General features: G+C 44.1%; 2 protein-coding genes across 6 annotated transcripts in view; both read right to left on the bottom strand.

Annotated features, from left to right (window-relative positions):
- Window positions 1-9290, bottom strand: part of HELZ (helicase with zinc finger) — an 85530-nt gene extending 76240 nt beyond the window's left edge. For 2 of the 4 annotated variants that reach the window (XM_032706539.1, XM_032706542.1), the window contains exon 1: window positions 9216-9290. Coding sequence is in view for 1 of the 4 variants with exons in the window: in XM_032706543.1 (XP_032562434.1) it covers window positions 9216-9222 (7 nt within the window). In the remaining 3 variants the exon portion in view is untranslated. Of the gene's footprint in view, window positions 1-1298; window positions 1348-9215 lie in introns of those variants that run through there. The other 2 variants (XM_032706543.1, XM_032706541.1) reach the window with 2 other exon arrangements.
- Window positions 9291-16655: 7365 nt separating this feature from the next.
- On the bottom strand, window positions 16656-25009 carry PSMD12 (proteasome 26S subunit, non-ATPase 12). 2 transcript variants are annotated; one of them, XR_004360280.1, is made up of 11 exons: window positions 24848-25000; window positions 22845-22904; window positions 22502-22630; window positions 21481-21588; window positions 20468-20572; window positions 19879-20028; window positions 19602-19736; window positions 19028-19140; window positions 18483-18657; window positions 17924-18056; window positions 16656-17101 (listed from the first exon to the last, which is right to left on the bottom strand). XR_004360280.1 is itself a non-coding variant. In XM_032706556.1 (11 exons), the coding sequence occupies exons 1-11, from the start codon at window positions 24953-24955 to the stop codon at window positions 16892-16894; spliced, it is 1371 nt and encodes a 456-aa protein (XP_032562447.1). In that variant the 5' UTR covers window positions 24956-25009; the 3' UTR covers window positions 16656-16891. The 2 variants fall into 2 exon arrangements, 1 of the variants encoding a protein (XP_032562447.1); XM_032706556.1 differs by having other exon boundaries at window positions 17924-18001; window positions 24848-25009.
- Between the last annotated feature and the right edge of the window lie 1938 nt (window positions 25010-26947).

The raw sequence follows: 26947 nt of genomic DNA, 5'->3' as shown, positions 1-26947 counted from the left end.
TGTGTGAGGACAAAACAAATCTGCCCAAGCTGAGGGTGGCCTCCTGTGTGTCTGCATTATGATATTGCCTGTAACTCTATTAGTCACAGGGAACATTTTCCAAGGGCTACCTGGCGGAATGAACAGGCAGAACTGAGGCTGCTGCTTAATGGACATGCAGTGAAATACTTCAGCACGGGGCCTGAGGCCTTATTTACTGCATGCTGCTCATATCTGGTTCTAAAGACTGCATTTTAATGATTTCATTAGCTTTTCAATAATGCCTCCAGTACTGCGACCCAGCACCTCACAAGCATTACAAAAACACCTTTATCATTCTGACAATATTCTCATTTTACAAAGAATTAAGACACTAAAACACAAGGCAAAAGTTTCTATAAACTTCTCATATTCAGAGAAGTGATTTTTCCCCACCATGCTGTGCCCTGTACTGTTCATCCCTTTCCATGATCCACACGGGACACCCAGTGTCTGCAGAGGGACTGAGGAGTATCCAGCATTTCCCTGCAGCACAACATGGCAAAACCATTAAAAATAGAGAAAACGAAGTGTAGCAAAGATGGGGCTTAAGTAAGATTTGCCTTCCTGTTTTTTGCTATTCCCTCCTCCATTTCAGAAACGCTCTCTCATTTATGCAGATGGCGAAACTGTATTCCAACAAACAACTGGATTAGCATTGTAAAATAAATCATATGTACCCACACCACACAGCCTCCCTTCTCTTTCTTGCTAACACTAATATTTTTCAGCCTCATTCTCCTCATTCAGCCACCCCCATCTCCACATTTATTGCACATATTCTACGAAAATTTGCACCTTCTGTTTAAATCCAGCCGCTGCTTCCCCTGTGCTGCAGGAAGGCAGAGCTGGGAGGGCAGAGGAACTGGGTACAGGAGTACACAAAGGGAATTTTCTGTGCTCTTATTTTTGTCCAAAATCATACCAGGGAGGAATGCAGGAGCCCTAGCCTTCAAATTATAGAGAAATCCCATTTAGTATCCCAAGTATATTCGCTGCAGGGATTATCTTTTACATTTGTCCTTAATGCTAATTTGACCAGTGCTGAGCAGATTTTCACAGGGTCAATAACAAGCACAACCTTGGCAGAAACATCATATCATAACACATCTCAACTTTCCACAAAGCAGCACTATAGGTCATTAGATTTTTTTCTTTTCTATTTTATTATGAACATAAGAAAATATTTTTTGCCCAATTTTTAGAAAAGACCAAACCATGTTGGTAGAACCTTTCTTTCCTCACAGCACCCAAAAACTCAGCTTACAACAGACACCTACCATGGGAAATTTCAACCCAAATAATTAAAATTTGGCAGGCAGCAACCAAGTGAAATGAGGACTATGTCATAGTAAGCATCAGGTAACATAATAATAGGTGGTGCTTCTGCCCCACCTAAAGTTCTTTTGGCTCCTTCATAGAAAATCCTCCTGTAAACACTCTTTCATAATAACTGCTTAACACAGCAGCAGTTTGTAGTCCATGTACTTCTATGTTCACACTGCTTTTTGAGTGGAGTTTCTAACACTTGGTCAAGATGAGGGCATTTTAATTGAAATATTGTCCCATGGTTACCATTTTATCCCCATAACAACATCACCAATTACTTACTTTAAAAAAATGCATTAGAAAAGTAATTTAATCTTTGCTTCTCTTAATGAAATTTGCCAGAGAAAAACAAAGGGAAGGATCAGCACTGCCCGACCAGCTCTCCATGGAGCAGCACCCACCTACAAGCCTCAGACTCAACCACACCTTGCAGAACAGTATATCCATATTCTAAAAGCTGGTTAAAACATCATCATTCACAACCTTCCAAAATTACACCTCACCTGTGGCAAAACCTCTCTTTAAACACTTCAATAACAGAACACGGCCTTGTTCCTGTCTCGGCACATTTCACATCACAGTGTTTTGTAATACTTTTGACCAAAAGGAGTGAACACCACTAATCTGAAGGACTTACACAGTCATGCAATTCCCAGTATTATTCTGCTCTGAGTCATAAGATGGTGCCAGAAGTCCTTCCTGAGAAATGCCTGCTGTATGATAACAGAGGTACATCTGTGTCGATGTGACTAAACATGTGTCACCTCCTTTTCAAAACGCCAGGCAAGTGCCAAAACTGTGTTCCCAAGGAATGCAAAGGGGAGTCAGGGAAGATTCCCAAGCACCATTTCAACACAGAACACGTACCAGGATGTTTACAAATGCGTTTCAGAAGTTAAAATGCACAAACATGTCACGGTTTTCCACAACGCTCGCCGAACGCGCCACTCGTGCAGCACTGCCTGCAGAGAGCACCTGACCACAGCTCATCTGCCAAACTCACCACTTTAATCAGTCTCAGAGACAGAACCAAAATTAGCAGTTCCTAACGCTCAGTCTCGTGTTCAATTCACAGCTTTATCTAATACAGCTGTATTTGGATTTCAGCAATAAAAGTGGTTTTAAATTAGGGAATTATTTATCACGGCACATCCCCGTTTGGGAAACCCCATGCAAACTCTTCCCCACCCCCAGCAGCTCCAAAGCTTAGTGATCCAATCCATGTTTTCTCTGAGTAACAGGGATCTTGCAGCAATGCTGAAACAGTCTTCCCTCCAGTGTCAAACTTTCATTTTCACACGAGAACTTTCTCCACTCCTGACACGTCCTGATACTGCAAAGCAGCACCAAAGCAGCACCTCCCTGTGACCAGATGCACCTGAAGAGCACAGCTACAGGTACTTTCCCCAGGGCAAATACAGATGCTACAGGTATCTATGAGAGGTTTACAGCTGGATGGATGGGGGAGGAAAAAAAAAAAAAGCCCTAAATTCATTCTGTTTGAGCTGCAAAATGTGAATCACTCTTTCAATCCATTCAAAAGGCAAAAGATTGTAAAAATCTTCATGCTGAGTATCAGCTCCATTGCACTGGTCACAAACCAAGCCCAGAAATCAGCCAGAATGTTGGGATACTGAACAGGAAAATTTTCTTTCAATAGACCTCAGTCTTCACTGCAGCTTCATAAGGAACTTTAATTTATTATAGTAGTGAACAATCCTGTGACTGAGTTTCTTGTTATGCATTTATAGAGTGCTGAGCACAAAAGGGTCCTCCCGTAACAGATTTAATAACACAGTCACGCCACCCACAGATCCTCCAAACACATCTCTCCCCAAACCACACCTATTATGTAACTGTGCATGATATTTTTGTGTGCCTTTTTGAAAGTTCAAAGCAATAACTAACCTCCACCTCTAAAAATTGCTATCTTTATTGGAAATAACCTTTGAAATTCATTTTTACATGACCCTGCTTTGAGTAGTTTGGCATAATACAGCTAAGTCTGGTTTGGAGAGTTGTCTTCTAACTCTGTATTTTAATTTTATTAACCTTTCTGCATATGGATAATGCTTTTATAATGTCCCTGTTTCCTCTCCTCAGATGCATGACCAACCAACAGGTTCAGCTTTTAGACTCCTTCAAGAACAGAATATGGATTCCCAAGTTCTCCTCTCACAGCAACACCACAACGTGCATCCCAAACACGTCTCCCACTGGAATTCACCCTCCTCATTCCTTTTGAAAGGAACATTAACGATTCAGTCACGTATCTGAAACCCCACTCAAAGAACTGCATCAGCAGGAATGAGTAACGATCCTGCTGTGGTTAACGGCGTAATCCTGACAAAACTTGGGAAGCAGGGAAGCGCTGTCTAGCCCGGCCAAACAAACATAAACAGAGCCACAGCCAAGGAATATCAGTCAGTTCAAACGACAAAACACCATTCCAGACGTGTGAGTGTCTCCAGATACGGCCAGAGCAGAGTCACCTCGAACCCAGCGGCACAAACAGCCCCAATCAAAACCATTGCTGCCAGGGAAGACCCGCAGCGCTGGGTCAGTGCAGATTCCAAAGTGTGCTAAAAAACATTCCCCTCAACGACCTCCCTGTGTTAGATAATGAGAGAAGTCCGACAAATTCTGGCTCCCAAGACAGCAGAGGAACAGATACGAGGCAGCTCTCGTGGCTGGTCAACAGTATTTGGGAATCTCAGCTAATGGGGAATTTGATTGAGAGTAGTGAAGGAACGTTACCTGGGAACAGAAGCCAACTGCCCGTCCCTGTCCCCCCAAAATCATCCCAGGATAAAATTAAATGTTCACTTAAAAAAAATACAGATTACCTTACATCAAGTGAAAAGACATACGTGGAAAAGGCTTTATTTTACCTGCTGCCAAACCCACTGTGCTCTTCATTTGTGGCGTTCCCCGCTCATGATTTGTTACCTTCTTGGTTTGCTGAACCACTAAACGTTTTCCAGCCAATTAAACACTTGTGCCACATTACTAACAACCAAGATACTCCAAAACAGCTCATGTTACATATTTCCCTCTTGCCATGGGGTCTGAAGGGCTATGAAAGACCTTTTAAGCATATTTAAGCAGTGTAATTTTTAGTGTTTTGATGAATACAGTATTTTTGCTATATATAACTATGGGGGAAAAAACCCAGACTGGGAAATTCACAGACTGAAAGATCATTTCTAAGTCACACTTACCCCAACTACCATAAAACCAGCTCAGTCCAATGCACACAGTGCTCACATTTCTATCCTTCACTTCCTGCCGCTCCAACATTCAAAATTTCATTCCAAACACAAACCCACTGTTCTTTTTCTTCCAATATTTCAGCATTACAGCTCGGAGAATCATGAGCCTTTCCTGCCTCTTACAAACAGGAGAGAGCACGAAATTTATTTCCCCAGACCACATTTAAGCCAAAGACTCAAAACATCCACCTCAGACACATCATCCTCCATGCAAGTGGGACCAACAGCAACAAAAGGCACAACAGTTCACAGTCACATCTCCAGAATATCTCTCTACATAACATCACTTACAAAAATTCTTGCTACCAACTCAGCAGCCCTGTGTACCTACTGCAGGAAAACCTGGATAGTCCAGTGCTGCTAATTCTAAATTATGAGCCATTCAACATCTGACAAGGACTCCATACTGCTCAGAGAATCTGGCAGTTTGTCCTCGTTCAGCACCAGGATGGGGCCACAGTCACCGCTCAAATTCTTCAGTCACGAAATGGAACCTCTCAGTGCAGTAAAATCACACTTAAAAATGAAAAAAGACTGAAATCGATGATTTCTTATCTGCCTTTCCTCTAATAAGTCTGTAATCTGGCATTATGGAGGACTCTGAGAAAAGGCTGGGTAAATAACCAGCGCATTTCTGATTTATAACAACAAATTTGCATATAAAATTAGAGAAATATTTGGATATTACGTTATGGCCTCATTAAGCATCCTGTAACTTCAACTGGCAGTGCAACGGAAATGCAACAGAAAAACATATTCTCGCCCGTGGGTAATTACAATCTCCCTGCTTAAATTCCTAAGCACTTCTTTTCCTACAGTGATATTCACTTTTCTGTGTTTCTCAGACATGAGTGATTGCTTCTGGTTGAAGCCTCATGTTGTAAACATTTGTGTGCAGAGAGGATGAAAGCTCAGTAAGCAAGACTGGTTTGGAATAAGGAACTGGAGTTACATATCAGTGGTACCAGAATAAAACCCCCCAGAAGCTGGCCTGCCCCTGTGGAGCAGTCTGAGCTTGCAGCCTCCAAATTTCCCTATCTATAAAGTTTAGTTATTTTCTCCCACCCCAAAATACTGAGGGAAAACAAGTGTTTACTTCCCCAGTCAAAATCTCCAGAAGATAAAGCATTCCTCTGGGTTGTTTTGTTTTTTTTTTTAATTCCATACCAATGCTGTGTGCAAACTTTTTTTAAAACCAGCCTCTTTTCTTCCTTGCTGAAAAAGAATGGCAATTGCAGAAGTTTACACTGAGGGCAGTTAAAAAATCAAACATATAAAGCGCCATGTCTTTAAATATATGTCATTGATACACATAAACACAAGTGCTGCCAAAGGCCACGGAAGAAATAGCAAGACAAACAAGAACAAAAAAGGAAGGTCTTGTTTGTTCTGATTATCTAACCCACAGTCCTTCCATTTCAAGGCAAAAAAACACACGGACCACGCAGTGAAGATGGGCTTTTGCCTTAACAAAGGAAGTGAGACATGATTAAAGAGCTGTAACACGAGCAGGAGGGAAGGTCAGGATTACAAAATTTGGTATTTTAGCCCCCCCTGATGACACAGTGGCAACCTTGAACAGGGAGGAACACTGGGGATCTGCTTCCTTCCAGGAAGAAGGCTTTGGCAATGCCAGGAGAGACGTCAGGGCAGGACTGGAGCCTACCAGGATTCTTGGCCTACTGATCCCCAGGGCAGGGGAATTCCAGCTGTCCAACCACTCTATCCCTAAGCTAGAGCACAGTGACACCATTCTTCCTCCTCAGTCCCCAAGCCAGGGCTTTCCTGACTTACTCAGGCTGTACACAGGGGACAGGATTTAAGTCTTTTTTAATTCAGATTTCACTCCTGCTACCAGAGTTGTGAGGTACCAGTGACCTCAGGAGGGGCTGCCACCGGGGTGAGACATTCAAGGGCTTTGAACTAACAATCTGAATTGCCCCAGCAATTGCTTCTGCCATTTACTAACATGAAAACACCTTGAATAACCTGCAGTAGCAAATGTAAATAACAAATAAAATAAACCAACACACTGAAAGTCAGGAAGAATATCCAGCTATAATTGCAAAGGGGATTTTACTAACAAAAATAATTGCCAGTGATGGAGAAATACTTCATCCAGAGTTGGAAAAAATTAGTAATAAGATTGCCCAGCTCTTACATGGGCTCTTTCATCCACTGGTGTCAGAACTCCTCACATTCACTACCCCTATTTTAAATTCCTTCAAAAGGAAGCATGAACAGGTGGAGTGATCTGCATCAGGCTGTCCACATCTCACTAGGACTAAGCCTGTACCTGTCCACTTGGGAATATCACCTCTTCAAGCCTTCCAGACACTCTTACTCATATTTTCTGAGATGAGAATTTCTCCATGATTCCAACCTTGCTCTCCAAACTACAGCCCTTCTCCTGCAACCAGATTAACTGACACTGATCCCAAAGCCCAGAAGGAACTGCTCTGAAACCAGTAAAATTTCACAAAGGAAAAGGATCCTCCATGACAGATCAAGAAGCAGAACTGGGACAAATTACAGAATAAGATGCTGCTTCCACATTTCCCTTTAAGTTTTAGTCTGATGGGAAGAGATAAAAACAACCCCCCAAACAAACCAACAAAAAAAAATCCCAAAATATAAACCAACAAAACTCAACAAAACCAGGTATTTCAAGTCCTCAAGCCACCACTTTAATAAGGTTCTTCCACAGAAAAATTCATCTGGCTCACCTAAAAAGGCACAGTGTCTGTATGAATTAAAAGAGGGGAAAATACACACTGCATGTTTCAGAAGTCCAAAAAATCCATGAAGGTGAAGAGTGATAATAGAAATGTGATTTCAGCCAGGAAAAATAAAGAAGTAATTTCTGCTCTCAGAACAAATTACAAAGAGAACTCAATTTATCAGTAATAACACATAAAATGTTCCTTCACTTACCAATAAAGAAAAACTGTTCTGCTAATTAAAGTTCAACAAAAAAAAGCTTAACTCAGCTTCTACCACTCACAGTTTCTGTGCTGTGAAAGCCAAACCTACCACAGTCTGATTCCCTTGGTTTGCATCCCAAGGAGGGGGAGGGAACATGGGGGTCCTTTGTACACTTTCCCCTCTTCTAAGTTTCAACTGAATGTCTAAAATCAGCTCCTCACTATGGACCAAGAAGCTGCCCAGCATCCCCAGACTGTCCCTGTCCAACAAGCTTTGCCATTTAAGAAAAAAAAAAAAAAAATCAAAAAAGAGTGTTTTCATTCACAATCTGTTATGGCTCAAAAGTACTAAAACAACTGAAATTAAAACACATCATTTTAAAACCTCCCTGTTCTACCAATCAGTCTCAGAAAATAATACAAACTTGCCAAGTATCACTTGCTTATTTTTTTTTTATTTTTATAAAGGAATGTGTCTGATATAAATAATGGTGAGGGGGTGTATTTTATCATTTGCCTTGATTCAATTATACTATTTATTAAGAACAACATCAGAAGCCCTCAACAATCAAACCATCCCAAGCCATGGTGATACACTCAATCTGTCAGTGGTGATACTCATTTTTAGGGTATTTTTCTGTCTTACAACTGAATTGGGGTTTTTTTCTTCAACAAAAAGCTGAGTATGCTATTTTAAAACTTCATCTCAAGCTCACTGTACCTCTGATAATGCAAAAATCCTATTACCTGGTTAACTCTTACTCATTTTGTCATTAATTGGGAACCAGCCTTGCAACTGTTTCCCTGCAGTTATTTCTTAATTCCCATCGATGATATGTTTAAATCACATTACTATAATCAAACAATACTTGGCCTAACAGTGCATTGAGGCCAAAGCAACTGCACCCAATTTGGAAATTAATGAAAGGACATGGCCCACCCCAGGAGGGGCAACACATATCCTCTTCCTGCTTGGGGATTCGCCCTAAAAATATATATACAGTGTCTTGGAAGGGCTGTGCAGTGTAAAGTCTCCTGTTTTCAGTCTCGGGGCCGTTCCAGGGTGTAAATGGTGCTCCCAGGACCTGTGTTAAACCTCCCAACTTCACTCCACTCTCCCTGCCAAAGCCTCCTGCAGAAAACAAAAACACAGGCTCATCTGCCCACCCTCCAACTGCTGCGAGGGGGCAATTTTACAACAGCCGTTAAACCCTCCCGATTTATTTTCCCAGCCCTCCGCAAAGCCCCGTTTTCCAGGGTTGTTATTCCCCGGCCGTGCCCCTCCCGCCCCGCCCGGTACAAAAACAAAGCTGCCTCCCACCCCCCCCTGCATCCCCCCGGAGCACCCCGGGGGTTGTGCGAGGCATCCCCGGCTCTGCGGGCCGGTCGCTGGGCCCAGCGGGGCCCGGGGCGGCTCCTCCCGCCCGCGGGGCGCGGGGGCCGCGGCGGCTCCGGGGTCCGGCCGCCAACACCCCCCGAGCGGCGGCCGCCGCAGGCCCTCGGCGGGCACAGGGCCCGCTCCCGCCGGCCCCGCGCGGCCCCGCGGCCCCGCAGCGCCCGCCCCGCGGCCCGCGGCGCTCCGCGGGGGTCCCGGGCGAGCGGCGGGGCCGGCGCGGGCCGGGCCGGGCCGCGCTCGGTGCCCGCGGGGGCGGACGGGGAAGTCCCGACTTACCTGTCATTACTTTCTACGCCATCTTGGATCCACTTGTCAACGTCCCACAAAGCATTGTGGGAAAGGCCGGCCCTCCCCGCCCGCCGCCGGCAAGGGAGGCGGGGGACACCGTGAGGGGACGGGACGGGAGCGGCGCGGGATGGGAACGGGAACGGGGAACCGGGAAGGGAACGGGAACAGGGGACGGGGAGAGGGATGGGGAGAGGGAACGGGAACGGGAGTGGGGAACCAGGAACGGGGAACCGGGATGGGAACGGGAACAGGGAACGGGGAACAGGGATGGGAACGGGAACAGGGAACGGGGAACCGGGATGGGGAGAGGGAACGGGAACGGGAATGGGGAACAGGGAACGGGGAACCGGGATGGGAACGGGGAACCGGGATGGGAACGGGGAACCGGAATGGGAACGGGAACAGGGGACGGGATAGGGATGGGGAGAGGGAACGGGAACAGGAATAGGGAACCAGGAGCGGGATAGGATGGGAACGGGAACAGGGAAACGGGGACGGGATAGAGGTGGGGAGAGGGAACGGGAACAGGGAACCGGGAACGGGATGGGATGGGATGGGAAGAGGGAACCAGGAACCGGGGACGGGATGGGAGAGGAACGGGAACAAGAACAGGGAACCGGGGACGGGATGGGATGGGAACGGGAATTGGGAACGGGATGAGATGGAATGGGAACGGGAACAGGGAAACGGGGACGGGATGGGATGGAAACGGGAACCGGGATAGGGAGCAGGAACCGGGAACGGGACTGGGACCGGGATGGGGACGGGACGGGGACGGGATGGGGAGTGGGAACTAGGAACCGGGAATGGGATGGGGAGGGGAACGGGATGGGAACCAGGGACCGGGACGGGAACCCGGCCCCTCACGGATCGGATCCGGGGGCACCGCCCGCGCTGGAACCCGGCAACATCCTTGTTTTCTTCATTTTAATTTTTCCCTTCTTTTTTCGCCCCATCCCCTTTCCTGGGGCTCGGGGGCGCAGCTGCGGAGCCCGAGAGGCGCTGGCGGGCAGGACAGGGATCCCACCCCTGAAAAAAAAGCGTGGAAGTGGCTTTTTCTCATGGTAATTCTACTGTGCGAGTTGGATTGTTTGGTTTGGATTTTTTTTTTTTTTTTTTTTTTTTTTTTTTTTTTTTTTTTTTTTTTTAGTTCTTATTCCGTATGTTTTTTTTAAAGTTCCTTCCCTCAAAGAAGTTTCCCGAGGCTGGGTCCGGGGACTGCAGCAGGGGATGGAGCAGCTCCCGCTGTACATCGTGTTTTCCCAACCCATCCGCCCGTGCCCGGGGACTGTTGGGAACAAGGTCCCGGCCGTGCGTGAATCCCAGAAACTGCTTTGCATAACAGTTTCATTTTCACGGAGTAATCTTCCCTGTTAGCTGTGTTTTCAAAATGTCTGGCAATCAGTCCTTAATACCTACGCCGTTTTGCAAACTGGCTTTTTCAAGGCGTTGCTGGCCCAGCTGCCGGGGGGGCGTGCCCTGTGCTCTGTGATTCAGGGCAAAGTGGACAAAAAATTGGGGAAAAAACAGCTTACTTCAGGATCTTTATCACCAAGACAGGGTTCCAGCGTTTTTGGAAAACTTCTCCTTCCACTTTAATTAAAATAATTACAAGATCCAGATCATTTAAGTATTGGATTTTCCTAAATACATTTGTATTTAAATTTACATTTAATGCCTCCTAAGTCTTTGAAGAATAACCACCAGCCAAGCCTCTGATGCATTGCCACTGCAAGAAGATACTTGTGCCCAAGAAGGTTTTCAATATTCATCAGTGATGCATTTATAAAGAGAGAGCTCCTTGCAAAAATGTAAATACAGGAGGAAACAAACCTAAATAAATCCTTTGCATTTGCAGCCCCAGACTTAAATCAGTCCACTTTTTAATTCAACTTTAGAAATAGGGTTGGGAGTACAGTTACCTGGGTCAGTGCCATGCCAGAGGGGAGTGTGTGTGGTCCCAGCCTAACCAGGAGACAGGATTTCAGGAGGATACAAACACTCTCTAGAACCTGCCCTAGGCCATCTCTGCTGCCCCTGCCTCAGACACCTCCCCAGAGCTGTGACTTGTGTTTTCCATGGGCACTGTGCAAGGAATGGGGATCAGATGAAGCTGAAACCACGTTTAGGATCTAACTTTGTGTCCCATTCAGTCCAGGTTGTTGAAGTGGAATTAGTCCCTTTTGGAGGTTGGTTGTGGTTGTTCCTAGGGAGCTTTATATTACTGATAAATTTTTCTGTTATAAAATGCAAAAGTTTTCTTTAAAATAAATGATAATTTTTTTAAAAAGCAGTGGAAAATAGGATTTGTTTTCTATGCATATTTTTAGATATAAACACACATACATCCTCTGGAGTTCAGATTGGAGAAGACAGAAATTTGATGGGTTTATTTTTCCCATAAGCTTTTTTTGAGCCCATTTGTTCTGAGTGTATTTCTTTATGATGTGCCAGGAGAAAAACTGTGTGGCAGTGACTCAGTTATAGGAAGAAGGATCTGTTCAATGACAGACCCCATTTTTATTGCTCTTTGTCTCTGGTGATTTAAAGTTCCAGGTTGAAAGTACCAAGTGGCAAAGGCTGCTCTAAAAAGGTGGCAACTCTGCCCTGTAGGAACAGCTCAGAAGGGAGCTGGGAAGGACTATGGGAGCAGGGAATCCCCACCTCAGGAAAAGTGCTGTAACATGTAATGTGGAGCCTCTGCCCTTGCACCTACTGCTTTTTATGATCTTGGTACTTAAATTAACCCTCTCAGCCCCCAGATGAAGGAGGTTTTACCCTATTTTGTGGACTGGTTAATGGTATTGAATAAACTCTCAGTGGACATGCCAGAGGCTGGACAGGGAGCCAGCAGCTCCTAGAGAGTGGCTGCCAAGCACTGCTCTGTCCAAGCACTGCAAGGTTGGAATAACTCTCCTGTTTCCATGTGGTGCCCCCTCCAAGCTCTTTCAAAGTCTTTGTTACCAGATAGAAAGATGAGGACTGTTAGTCCAAAACAAATTGGGGCTCCAAGTGCTCGTTAACCTGGGAAATGCTGCTCAAAGTGAGAATCCTACAGCAACTGGCTTGAGGGATGAGATCCCAAATCCAAAAGGCCTTAATAAACTAAATTTGGTTTCAGAGCCACTTCTCTGTCTCCTGTGCTGCTGTAACAGGATGTCCCAGGAACTGGTTACATATCTACATGGGAAGAAAGAGAGTTTGTGTGGCTTTCAGTGATATGTTTCAATACAGTATTAAAGGATAATTTAAGGAACTAAGTATATCCCATTAGCTGCTACTCTGGGAGGAACTCTGTGAGATATCTCTTCCTCTCTCCTTGATCTGTTTTACCCCAGTGGAAGCTGCAATTTTGGCTTCCAACCTCTGCAATCCAACACATCATTCCCAACTCCACAGGCTGAGTTGACAAGCCAGGTTCCCTCAGCACTGGGCAAGGCACAGAACCAGATGTGTTAGGTTCTGAGTGCTGCCTTGCATTTCCAGAATTGTCCAGACTCCTCAAGTTCCCAGAATCCCCATGTGCTCTGCTCACCCATGGGATTTCACAACAAGAGGAGAGCTCACAGTTCTAGACCTCTGCCCAAGGAGACCAGGAGCAGCTGGGCACAGAGTCAGGGAGCAGAATAGAAGCAACAGCAGATGTTAGAAATGTAAGGAATGCCAAGGCACAGTGGAGAAGCAGGAGATAGGAACAAAACCAAGGAATTCCCACTCAGCATCATGAGACTTGACAGGAGTCAGGTCCTCAAAAGCCTAACAGTGATATTTCTAGGGACTTGTCATAATGGTAAAATTAAAAAACAAAAAACCTCAACAATATCAAACTCAGTTCCACTTTACACTTCTTAAGATTTCAAAATCTTTCCCATCTGAAAATTGCACTTCCCTGCTGGAAGTTTAGAAAGCCCACCCTGCCAGGGGCCAGATCTGCAAGGAATGCCTGTGCAGAAGCACTAACAGATCCTGTGTCCCTACTCTGTAGTCGGGATTCTGTAAATTATGCTGGTTCACAGGGCCTCTCCCTGTTCTGCAGAGCAAGGAGCCATGCCCAGGTCCTTGGAGAATTTAGGATCCTGGCCAAAAAGCAGGAGTTTGAAAAGCTGGGGCCACTCAGAGCTGCCCAGCTCCCTGCCACAAGGCCAAGATCTGAGCAGAGCTCTGAAAGGTGTGGCACAGATTCTGGAAGAGTTGGGAACTCAAAGCCTCACTTGCTCCAGGGCTAATGGAGAGCTGGGAGCCAGAAAGCCCTGGAGTCTTGGCTCACCCATGAGCTGCACGCTTGGAATCACAGCTACAGCTTGGTTTTTACATTTTCAAAACAAAACTGTTTTAATTGAAACTTACACTGCTGCTTTTTTTTTCTTCTCCTCAGACTTCTGTTTTCACAGGAAATTCAGAAAATCAATTTCCATTCTCTGATCGAGTTCCCTCCCCTTTCTGGGAGCTGGCATTTCTTGAATACAGAAAACTTGATTTTTCAATCAGCCCCACTCATGATGTCTAATACAGGAAACCCCATAAAAATTAACATGTAAAAGTAATAAGCACAGAATAGGATACATTCAGCAGGGAATTGCCTCCCTGACCCTGCAGCCCAACATCCCACCAGGCTTCTTGAAAGGATCGTTCACCCCTGAGAACAAAACAACAGGAGGCCCTTCTCAGTGAAGTGCCAGACTGATTGCATCAAGAGGAGCAATGTTTTTATTGTCTTAGCACACTGGACCTCTATAAATTTTTGAACTCCCTCAGAAGCACCAGTCATGGGAAACGAACAGAAGTTAAGTGGTTTAGCCTCTGCCACAAACCAGGCAGTGGTAGACCTGAGGTTAGATAGCAACAGTAATTCTTAGCTTTACTAAACAATAAAGCAGACTGTTTCTAGGCTGCCATTAATGGCTGGTTATTAGGCTGAAGAGTAGCAAGTTTTGATTTTCCAGTAGGAAAATTCCCCTGGAATTCCTCCAGAGTCCTCTAATGAACAGATGATCTCAACTTTAATCTTACTTCATAATTATCCAAGGGTAATATTTCAACGTGAACTCCTTAAACACATACAATTTCTAGAGCAAGTAATACTCAAACTAATGTATTTCTCCTTTGATCCACAAAATGAGAGTGTTGAGAAGCAACCAGCAATCAGGGGATGTTGAGGGTACACTGAGGAGAGAGAAACTACAAAGGTCAGAGTAATGTGATGGTCTGATCCCACACTATCAAGATCAAAGATCTTCGGTCCCTGTACATTTTTTTTAAGAAGCCAGAATGTCTTTATGCTGACCTTTAAATTGCCCATGAAGGAGCTCTAGCTGACATGAATCTGCCTTCCTGAGATGAAACAGCACCAAAAGTTCACAGCTTTTTTCCTAGGAATCTGAATGTGGCAACCTTGTCCAGAGAGACTCAAGATACTCATTTCATCCATAGTAGTCTGCAAACAAACAAAACCCCCCTGAAATAAAACCAAACTTCAGGCTAAACAAATTGTTTTCCACTCAGCTGGACTTACCCTACAGCCTATAATTCTACAATCTTGTTTTAGAACTTTTAACTGTGACGTGTGGGGAGGGAAACCTGAGGGATTCTTGCTTCTGGCACCAAGCACTCAGTACACAGCAGGAATGTCTCACTCAGGACAGAGGTAGGGAGGGAGCCTGCCCTGGGCAGTATGTTCCAAAACAAGACCAAGGTGATTTAAGTGAGAACAAAACTCTGTTTTGGATCAAAAGGCAGAAAGCCTGATCATGAATTCACTGTGGATCATGAATACAGAGCATGAAAGTGAACCTTCATAATCCCTCTGAATCGAGTTTTAAAGAGATACCTGGACTGTCCAAAGTTCTTTCCAGTGCTGACAGCAAAAAGTAGTTGTGAGGGGGGAGAAACCATCTCCTTTTTCCCAACAAACTGATGCTCTAAATACAAGCAAAGGCAGCATGGAGGGATAGAGCCAGGCCAGAGAGGGAGTTCTTGGAAGGAGAATCTGCAAGAACCTCAGAAAGCAGGGCCAGGAACACTGAACCATTCCACTCCAGGATAAAAAGGACAAGAGGGCTGGCTGGGGAAACAGGCCCAACATATCTCATCTGGCAGAAGCATCAGAGTGGATAAGCTTTAAAGCTTGGGGCTGAAGATTCCAGACCAGATTGCAAATGGAAGGAAAATGTTTATGATAAGAACAGGGAGAGGCAAGTTCCCACTTCCCCTGATGACCCATTGTTCTCCTTTCTGATGGCTATTGCCTGTTTCCAGCACATTGGCTGGGTTTTAAGTTCCTCTGTCCCTTATCCTGGCAGGAGCCAGGTCTGGTTATGTTACTGAGGCCTCACAATGACCAGAACATCCCACACTCAGGCAGGGCTGTGACAAGGTTTTACACAACTTGTTCCACTGAGTTATAATACAAGTTAGGAAGTGAGATGCTGAGCATTCTGTGCATTTTGTGCATTCTGAACAGCTGCTCCTCTCTCTCCCTTCCCTCACTGATAGTTCAGCCGCTTTTTTGTTGCTGGATTGTTGGGGCTTTTAAAGCTACAAGCCTCCAAAATGACATTCCCAAATCTCCCATAAGTATGTCCAAAGTCTGCATTTCCAATGCAAACCTGCTCACAGGCTTCCATCTTTTCCTGTCCTTTCACAGACCTCCCTCACTCGAAATCCCTGCTTGGTTTCCAGACTTCCTGGGTATTCACATGATGAGAGTGTTGGTCTGAATGAAGTTCAGTGTCCTTGTGAAGAGATGGGATTTATACACATCTCAATCCATCATTTACAATTGGAGGCTCTACCTAATTAACTATGAGCAGAGTGGTTATGGCTAGCATTAAAAAGCATTCAAAACCAGAGCAAATTCAAGCAGAGTTCCATTGATTCTTACTATACTATCTGTGCTATTTTACCTCCTTAAGAAAACCAGACCAGGGACAGGGGGAAAAGTCCACAGCTCCCCTCCATTACAGGAGGTAAAAGCAAATAATAAATAGGGCATTTTCTTCTCTGAATGTATCACATTTATGATGAGAAGCAGAAGCTTCAAAGTCACTGATTAATTGCTATTGTAGCCATTAAAAAGTATAACAACAAAACAGGGAAAATTAGTGACTTGCACCAAACAGACAAGATTTAGGTACTTACTCATGAATTGATTGCTCTGTCAGTTCAGAATTAATTAATAAAGTCTAACTGTAGTACCAAATCACAAGAAATAGCATTATTCTTAAGCATAAACATCCAGAATTTTGTTTAAACAGTATCTTGACTTAACTTTACAATAAGTTACCTCACTGTAAACCCCTAGGATTTTATTATTTACAGTAAATCTTCTCAATCACAGCCTCAAAAACAGTCCTGTAATGAAATAACCACAGAATTATGTGTTAGACAGGTAAAGGTACACGTGGAAAAAAAGAAATCACAAGACTATTATTATACAGGCAATACAGTTTTATTATGTTCTTTCACCAATTGTAGCAAAAACATTTAACAACTGAATGAATAATCAAGGGAACTTAATTGTCAACGGGAATTTCAGAATTATGTTCTAAATTTTAGACCAGGAAGGCTTGACAGGGAGAAAACAAACCATATACACACTTGTAATAATAGTCTCTATTATGAAGATTTAATGCCTTCTTTAAAAGCACTGAGATTATTGAGGCACCTTACTGCAGGTTATGGATCATCTCTTCTTTGGCAATGAGATGTGTGGTTTTGTTAACTAGGGCCATGAGGGAGTTGAGCTTGTGAGACCAGTCATTGAGAATATTGTTGGGGTCCTTAGGCCTCTGGAAATTGATAATTCCTGCCAGCCTGTCTACTTTAGCAAAGATGGTCTTATTAACTACTAGGTTAGACAGGAACTCCTCCGATTCCTGGAAAGACAAACAGCACTGAGTCAAATTAATAGCATCAGAATTCCTCCCAGACAGCACGAAAGCACCAGGAACAAGATTTCCATTATACCTAACAGAAATACAGTTGTAACAATATTGCACTTTAAAAACCTTCTTTTTTTTCCATTTGACCTATATCTGATTATCTCCCATGAAATTAAAAATTAAAAATTTAATACAGACTTCTACACTTTGGAGTACTTGGCTACACAGATATGAAAGTGAGCCACATGACAAGCCAGGGAGAGGAAAATCCCTGTGAACTACTGACCACTGGAAAAAAAAAGGGTTATTATGAGTTTGTGGAAAAGCAGATTTAATGAAAAGGCAGCAGGGCAAAGCTTTTTATTTGCAGTCAGAATACCAATATGTCACAATGTGTCATTCTCTTTAAAAAGCCACAAAGGGGGATGGCAGGAAGACCACTCCCCCCCTGTGTTCCCAAAGTACCTCCACCTCTGACCAGGGACATTTAAAGGTGAGAAACCTTTCTGTGTCTTCAGCTGGTTTTAATCACCCACTGACAAGAACTTTTTAACACTGAAACACAAGAAACTCCAGCATTTAAACAAGACCTCGAATACAAATGAGTTTTTAAGGGCAGCTTTTGCCTTATGGGCACAGACATCACAAAACTGAGCTCTGCCTGGAGTAAAGAACACTTTTCTACCTCCCATAAAGGCATGAAATCAAATCAACAAGAATATTCCTCTGCTGAATACTCACATTTTTGCCACAAACACAGCTACACACACACTTCTACACCCCTTAGGAAAGAAGGAGAAGCAAAGCAACACTTACATCAACAGACAGATCCAGGAGCTGTGCCATTCTCTTCATTGTAATTCTGGTATAATATTTAGCCATTATTCTAATATTCTGGAATAAAAGTGTTCAGAGTAGAGGGTTATGTGCAAAAAATAATTGAAGCAGGCTGCAAAAATATAAAAGTCCATGTTAAAAGCAGATTAGGAACTGTAGTGTTCTAACTGCAGTCCAGCATGGGGTGTGTGAGGGAGTTGTGAACAAACAGCTCTTTTGTAATAAAAGGTATGAAAATCTCTATGTGGCAAATTCTTAAGAAAAGAAATCAACCAATTATGAATTTAATACAAAGCAAGACTTTAAAGTTTCTGTTCTATTGAAATGTGAATGCTATATGAGTGCAATATGCTCTTTTTTCTGGCAACTGTGCCAGAAAGATATACAAGCAAATAAAGTGTTGAACCACAACACAAAGAAAAGGCACCTTATCTGCTGCTTTACTTCCCACTTTTCTGATTTTCTTTGTTACTAAAATACAGGAAGCAAAAAGCAGTTTTAGCCAAGGCACTGAGTACACAGCTACAGTCAGACTTACATGTTCCACAACTCTGTTCTTTAAATCTTTCCATCTCTTTTCACCTTCCTCTGTACACCCAAAAACATCTGTTGCAGGACTGTCAAGGGATCCTTCTCTCAACTCTTTCCCATATTCTTCAACTAGGGCACTCCACCGCATCAGCTCCATGGTGGTAAATAGTTTTAGGAGGTCTCTAAAGGGTTTAGTAAAGTTGGATTACAATCCTGTATTAATAAGGCTTAGTTCATCCTTCTGATAGATCAAAGGCATGATTTGAAATGTTTTATTTTTATTAACATTAACATTGTTTGTTCTTGAATATACTCTGATACTTCATGCTGTCAGGAGACAGCTCAAATTAGACTGTTTTTCTAATTAAAAAAAAAAAAAATCTTTCTCTTATAAAGAGATATCTATGTTCATGTACAAGTTGCACAATCATGACATTTTTACAGTATTTTTCAGGCACCCTTAAATTCTGAGTTGCTTAAAGAGATTTCACTTGCCCTGTTAGAGAGAGACATTTTTCTTTAATCTAAGAATTGTTTATTAGAAACACTTACTTATACTTGGGGATTTCTTCTAGCTTTTTGTCACTACTAATTCTGTGCACCAGATCAGATTGTTCATTGTCATAAGGTGAAAGAATAACATAAAGAACAACACTCTTCAGTGCCTGTTTAAGAGAAAAAAGTGGGGTTTGCCCATTAAGTTAAGAAGAAATTGTTGCCATCTGCAGAAACAAACTCTCACTCACAGTGATGCATTTTAATTGATACAGGTCAACCAAAATCCTAGTATTTAATATGTGAAAAAAACCCTTTCCAAACATGTGACATCTGTATTGCACACACAACTGTACCATTCAGACCACATTTGCACAGCTATATATAATCTCTGCACTTACACAAAACAGACAGGACATTCTGGAGATTTCAAAGACAATATAATGAAGATGCTGGTCATAAATATTCTTTTGAAATCAACTTTTATCATATCTGTTTTCAACTAGCCAATTTGTTAGTACAGCCATTAAAGAAAACCAAACTCAGAACAGACTGGGGAGTTATTTCATCTGCTGCACATTAATCTGGTAAGAAATGGAAATACAGATATTTTGTATGTGAAGTTTTTTACCTGTTGCCACTTTTCACTTTCAGCCTGGATACAGGGAGTGTCATAAATGGCTCTGTAGTGCTTGCAGATGGAGAGGTAGGAGCCTTCATGTTGATCCAGCTGGATCATTAGGTTGTAGTATTTCAACTTTAGTTTCTGAAACAGTATCAAAGAGTCAAATTAAGACACGTAAAGGAAATGCAACTGGATCCCAGAAATACACTTGGACCTGAAGAGAGGTAAGTCAGATAAAAATTGGAGTTGGGGAGGGAGAAAAAGAAATCCTCCAGTGACTTACTTCTGTGTTTTCTTCTTGGAAAAACTTTGTATTAATTTTTTTGCTGATAATTTGAGTCCGAATATAGTCTTTTACAGCTAGACAGAGTCTCATCTGCTCCAAGATAAATTCTACACGTTCTTTCTTTTCCATTGAACCATAGGTTTCCACCTGAAATGAAAATGTAACTATTTAACACTCAAAGTCAAATCAAGTGAAGTCTTAGCTGTGCCAGAAGGGTGGGAGTTGTTCGGAGGGGGGACACACCAAAACAAAACAACACAAAAAAGCTATTACAGAGCAGGTGAAAATGGAGTAAATGGTATTTCATTTTAATTATGGGCCCCATTTATACCAAGGAATCCACTAACACTAAACTCCATGCACTAGCTAGAGAATTGAACTCTACTTTCCAAGTAGAAAATACTCTATGGAACCCAACCCATGAGAGCAACAAAAGCAGTTACAGCTGAATTACACCTTCACCAATACAGTTCATCTCATTCCAGGCACTTCAGCAGACGTACCTGATGCAGTTTCTAAGCACTAATCTCAGAACAGTCAGAATTAATTGCTGGTGCTGATGCAATTTTGAGTCCCAAGGTGTTACCTGCAGCTCTTGCAGAATGGAGGCAGCTTCTTTCACTTCCCCGTTCTGCTCCTTTATTGTTGCCAGAGTCTTTGTCAGGCGAGCGCGTTCAATCTCCACGTAGATCTGACATCACAAGGAGTAGTTTAAACTTTACTGGAATTCTCTAAAGCAGAGTGCAAACTCTAAGCCTGCAGCCCCACTAAGAAATGTATTTGATGTGTCACACAACCAGTTAATCTGTTGCAGATCCATACTCCACACTGGCACTATCCACAATACACACTGAAAATATACTATGGATAGTTGATACTTGGACCAAATTTATCTGCAAAATAATGTCTACATTCATCTGTGATTCCTTCAGCAAACCTAAAAGGATGTGTGCACTGTGAGTAAGTATTAATATTTTGTCTGTTAAAAGATATTGAAACAGGTAGGAAGCTACACTTTAATGATTGACGTGTACTGAGTACAACTCTTTGCATTATTTCACTCATTCCCAACCAGCCATTAATCCACAAGACTTGATTACTAACAGTTTAGACTAACTTTGAACCGGCAAAGATTGTAACACTGATACAAATTTGCCTTACTCCAGAATTGTTTATTTTCTTAAAGCAGAAGAACACATTGTAAATAACTCACTGGGTGTAAAGCTTTAGTATCACCTTCTGGTTCCCATAACTGTACATAAACCTGCTAAGTGCAGGAGAAATTAAACCCTGCCCATTTCTCTAAGAAATTCAAATACATAACACTTTAAAAAGTGAAAAATAAATGGCATTTTATGATTCTGAAATGTGTTAATTATCACAGAAACACGACCAGTGTTTCAGCATAAATACAAAGCTGGAAAACATTCACAGTCTTTTGGAAAGAAATACACTACGTGGCTTCTCAGGTAAACTTAAAAACTACTTTTGCTCTTACTTGAACAAGAGAAAAAAATAATGTTAAGGAGCTACGCTTTTAAAGAAGGTGAACATTTTTATTCTACCTTTTAGACATTCAGTCTTAAAACAAAATCTTACTTTTCCTTCTGTCACCATTCGCAACGTGTCGATTAAGCGCAGTTTGACTGGCAAGTCTGTGATTTCTTCAACGTAAGTGCAGCACTGCTGGACCATTTTAGCAACTGCCTGGTATGAAAAGAGAAAGGAAAAAACATACTGTGGTTTTAGATTTCCCAAATGGAGTCAAACTGTAACACTCAGGTAAGTAATAATGTCATTTCGAAGTGAGGAGACTCATTTCAACAAAAAGCACCCAAGATCCATCTCCTCCTTTGGTTCATAAAGAGCTGTAAAATGACACCAGTGACTGATGCTACAGGTCAAATGTGTTGCTGTTCTGTCATCTCCTTCATCTCAGTTTTTCCAGTGATATTCAAAATAATCCACTGCATGCAGTTCTCTCCTGAAAAGCAGTTCCTCCTCCTCTGCCAAATCCACACGACTCTCCCATGCACTGGCAGAACTTCTGTTTGCCCTAAGACCTGCATGGCTGAGGAGAGATGTATCTTCTCTTAACTGTGTACACTACCCCTTCTCCTTAGGGCACCTGTAGATTCCTCAGGAAGGGAAGGAAGAGGGGTGATTATTTCTCACTGATGCTTTTATATACACTCCTATGTTATATAAAATGTTTCTGCACATTGAAAGATAGGTAACCTTTTTCTTCCTAAAACAAGGCCATTAAAATTGCCTGTTGTTGACTTCTAATTAAGCCACTGCAAACACAGAGTGCAATAAACTTTGCACTTTCCTAAATGCAAGTGCTTTCAGCCATCCTGACAGCTGATTTCTCACACAGGACTGAATGCCAAAGTAGGACAGTTACAAAAGGAAGTATGTGAAGCATACACCTTATCTGATCACAACAAACTGCAGTAATTCAGTTTAATGTACATCTGAACATGAAAAATACGAATGTAGAAGAGTATAAAGATGAATCACCCTCTTTACCCACAAAGTCCCTACACGCAGGGGGAATCAGATACATAATACAGCTCCAAACAGAGTTTTATTCTTTGTTCCAAAGGATTAAACTCACCTGTTTTAACTGACTTCTCCTCTTTGATAGAAGAATAATATTTTCATTAAGAGCATCCCAGTCTTTCGCTTCGTAACACATTTTCACTATGGCAACCAAGATGCGGGATGTGGAGACCATGTCAGACGCCTGGAACAAACCAAGAGCACGTCAGAGGTGGGACAGACCTGCAGCCCCTCCAGCACCTGCACTCCTCCTATACAAAGGGCAATAATTACTGTGTCTGGCCTCAGTGATTTGCTTTCTAAGGAAATGCAAGACTGAGACTCCCAAGTCCCCTCCTGACTTTAACACAGGAACAAGGGCTGTGTAGGACATCCCAGAATCACCACGTCCTACTCACCGTCCGTGTTTGCTTTTCCAAGGAGAGAAGGTTTTCAATGACTTCTTGCAATCTTCCTTCCTAATAAGACAGGCAAAGAATCAACTCCATGAATAAAGAACATAATTTAGTTTAAACTGAGAGCAGCTCTAATTCTCATCTAAGTAAAAGCAACAGACCAGCCTGTACGTTCATTTTTCATTTATCAGGAAACACACATAGCACCAACTTCAAATCCAGGGTTCTACACAAAGAATAAACTGGAAAGGTACAGTTTCATTTTTGCACAACACATGCTCTAAGTTGTCTGCCTTGAGAGAGAAACCTGGCAGGTTCCAGACAGGTTTGGTGAGCTCACATTCACTGTGCTGTGTGGAAGACTCATTTCTTCCCCGGCCAAAACAGAGCTTTAAGTGAGAACAGAAATGCAATTAAACACCTCGATCGAAAAAATTGTTCTACTATTACTTTCATCCACATCCATCATATCTTAATTACAGAGTATTACACAAAGTATAAACTGCATGGAATTATAATAGTCCTGCCTTTTTGGCGGGGGGGTGAGAACTATATATGCCTTTGCTTAGGGGAGTTAAAGATACCACAGTGTACTTTTAGTCCTAAATTGTAATTCCTAGAGAACACCTCGCAAAAATTTTAGTATGGTTGACCTTGTATCAGCCCATGGCAATGGTGGGGCTGCAAAAAACTCAAAAAGGTTAGAAGTAGAAAATGAGTAAAAAAACAGAGAAAATCAGATTTGTTTCTAAAATGTAGCTACCCTACTGAAATCTTTTTACAAACAGTTTGTGAGGGATGTGCTCTTACTGCCACGGAATTTACCTGTTGTGCAGGATGAAACATGGCCATGGTGTCCATTCCAACACAGAGCTGCGCCTGTGGCATAAAACCCCTGTTCCTGCTCTTCACACAATCATCTCAGGACAGTCTAAGCCTTAAGATAAGTACAACTGCTGCACAGGACAGCAGCTTTCACGAGACACAGGGATGGAGTGGAGCATTTGGAGCACATAAAGAGTCAGATCCATCCTACTGGGACAGCAAACTGCAACACCAGGGAAGCTGTGGCTGCCCCATCCCTAGAAGTGTCCAAGGCCAGGCTGGATGAAGCTCTGAGCAACCTGGTCTAGTGGAAGGTGTCCCTGCTCACGGCAGGGGGTGGAACAGGATGGTCTTGAAGGCCCCTTCTAACCCAAACCATTCTGATTCTGTGACTCTCTTCTGAGGTCTGAGATGCACAGGAATCTCCAAGCTACAGAACAAGTCCTTTATAAAAAAGCCCTTAAGTCACACCGTGTGCACTATCACCGCTACCCCACCGGTAACACACCCTGCGGTCACAGGCGGGGGCACAGACACGGCTGCTGAGCCGAGCGCAACCCAGAGCCTGCCCTGGCCCTGCATTCCAGCCTTTCAGGGCTCGCACATCCCCGAGTTTAGGGATGCCAAGCGCTGCCTGGCCAGCCTGACCCGGGACCAGTCACAGGAAGGCAGCGGTGGCGCAGGATGAGCAACCAAGCCCGCGTGTGCCCGGGTAGGGGCAGAGGGAAGGGCTGCACCCCTTGTGAGGGACTCAGGCCCTCCCCTCACCCGACAGCTCCTCCCGCCTGAGAATCACAGAATATCCCGAGTTGGAAGGGACCCAAAGGACCATCGAAGTCCAACTCCTGGCCCTGCACAGGTCACCCCAACAAGCCCACTCTGTGCCTCACAGCGTTGTCCAAACATTCCTTGAGCTCTGGCAGCCTTGGGGCCGAGATCGCTGCCCTGGGGAGCCTGTTCAGTGCCCCACCACCCTCTGCTCGGGCACCAAGCTCCCACAGAGCCCTGAAACAGCGGAGCCGTCCCTCTCTTCCCCTTCCCCAGCCCGGCACGGAGGTCCCTCTCTGGGCCCCCTCAGCACCGCTCCGGGGGGGGCAGGACGCGGCCGCAGCTCTGCCCCGCGCGGCCTAGCGCGCCATGACTCAGCCCGTCCGCCGCGCCGGGCTCGCCTCCCGCCTCACCTGCGCCAGCCGCTCGCACTCGGGCAGGCGCTGGTCCACGGTGGCGCTGTAATCCACCTCCATCTTGACGATGCGGCCGTCGGCCCGCTCCGCGCCGCCCTCCGCCATGGCCGCGCTCCGCCGCCTCAGCGCCCACCGGAACCGGCCGGGCCCGCGCGCAGGCGCGCCGGGGGCAGCCCCAAGAAGGGCCCCGCGCCGCGCCAGGCAGGCGCTGCCGAGGACACCCCCGGGCGCGCCAGGACCCGCGGGGGGGGCGGAGCCACAGCTGAGGGAACCGCCCCTCACGAGCCGTGGGCGGATCGGAGACCCCCGGAGGGGACCTGAGAACCCCTGAGGGAATCCGAGACTTCCCGAGCCCCTGAGGGGATCGGAGACCCCCCCCAACACTCTGAGGGGACACGGATCGCCACCCACCTCTGAGGGGATCCGAGATCCACCCGAGCCGATCTAAAACCCCCGACCCTCTGAGGGAATCTGCCCCTATAAGCACTCCCCTCTGAGGGGATTCCCCGCTCAATCCGCCCCTCTGAGGGGATCTGAAGCCCCCCGCACCCGTCTGTGAGATGTTGAAACCATGCCTCTGCAGGTAGGTTGCCATCAGCTCCCAACGCACTGTCACACACTACACAAGTTTCATTCCCTGAAGAAATTCAGAAAAACTCCCTCGTGTTTGCAAGCAAACAACTCAGAAAGAAACACTGCCCTGAATCAGAATCACAAATTGGTTGGGGTTGGAAGGGCCCTTAAAATCATCTTGTTCCGACCCCCCCCCCCCCCCATGGGAATCTTTGGATGTTATTTAAGATTCCCAGAAAGAATAAGTTACCACAAAATTACGTTTTGCATTGTGTTACTTTGAGCCTATACTGCACATGGACCACTACAATGTGCCAAAGGGGTGTTTGACGTAACTGTTTTAAATCTTTAGTTGACAGAATTAAGACTGAGTTCCTCCATCTGCTGAACTGTTGTAAATTCAGAGTAATTCAATTAAATGGATTCAGAGCTCTAATATTGTATTTTGCGACTGTGTCTGATGCATGCCTTCCAATTAGCACAGCACAGACCGTGGGCCGTGAATCACTTTCTGTTCAAACTCAAACTTGATTTTAGAAGTCCCCTAACACAATTTATCCATTATCCTTAATCATTGTTAGCTGATTTTAATTGACCTAAGTACTGAAAATACATGCACGTGTCACTCAGAATGTATCAGTTGTTCTTTCTCAACTGGCCATTTACAAATTTTTACAGAGCTTTTGATTTTTAAAATCTCATTCCTTTAGCTCACTGTAATATTAGTATAATTTTACAGCTCATGGATTGTGAGTGATGGCTTCCAGGGAAGTTGAAAGTCACACACTAATCTAATTGAGCTTAGTCCCATACACAGTAATTTGGTTCAGACAGCGAGTGAAAGAGGAAGAGAATGAATCCATACTGCAACTGTTGTTTTCCTTTACCTATATGGGTTTGCTGGGGGACAAGGAGGCAGCTTTTGCCTCCAAAACAGACTTCCTGGACGGCTAAAAAATCCTCTAAATTCTTATTCAAAAGTCCTTAGCAAAACACGCAAAAAAACCGGTCGGATTTTGCTGTCTCTTATTCTGAAGCAACACTTTGCTGACACAAGTCCATCTGGAGTTCATACTCAGCATGATTTAACATATGGGCTTTTTCCCCTCAGGGCAGAAATGAAAGACGAGTGAAAAATGTCTCATTTTCACAACTGAGCGTAAGAGAGGGTGTTGCAGAGGTAAGAGTAGTAATTTCTGCCAGTTCGTGGAAATCAAAGACCCAAAATTGAGGCAGGCACTGCCTGGCCAGTGGGAGCTGGAAGTTTTCTGTCTTGGCATATCCCCTGGAAAATGGTGCATGTAGAGAGGCTGGGGACAGTCATCACAGTGGGGAGTGGTAAGGGACATCCTTAGGTCACTGCTTTTATCCCTTGTGTATGTGCAGCCAGCACAAGACTGAGCTGTGCCTCTGGCAGTGAGTTTGGGGTGACTGCAGGTATAGGAAGTAGTTTTGTTTTCCATTTTAAGCAGCTTCTGGATTTGATACACTGCTTTCCACAGATCTGCCCTTTGTTATTGTACA

The sequence above is a fragment of the Chiroxiphia lanceolata genome, chromosome 19 (genome assembly GCF_009829145.1).
Source record: "Chiroxiphia lanceolata isolate bChiLan1 chromosome 19, bChiLan1.pri, whole genome shotgun sequence".
NCBI classification, from domain to species: Eukaryota; Metazoa; Chordata; class Aves; order Passeriformes; family Pipridae; genus Chiroxiphia; species Chiroxiphia lanceolata.
The sequence above is the reverse complement of the archived record's forward strand: the minus strand, read 5'-3'. Positions and strand labels throughout refer to the sequence as shown.

Coding starts and splice junctions, on each gene's coding strand:
- PSMD12 (XM_032706556.1), bottom strand. CDS start 24,955: ATGGCGGAGGGCGGCGCGGAGCGGGCCGACGGCCGCATCGTCAAGATG. Junction 22,905..24,847: donor AGTGCGAGCGGCTGGCGCAG/GTGAGGCGGGAG, acceptor CTGTCTTATTAG/GAAGGAAGATTGCAAGAAGT. Junction 20,573..21,480: donor GAATGGTGACAGAAGGAAAA/GTAAGATTTTGT, acceptor TTGTGATGTCAG/ATCTACGTGGAGATTGAACG.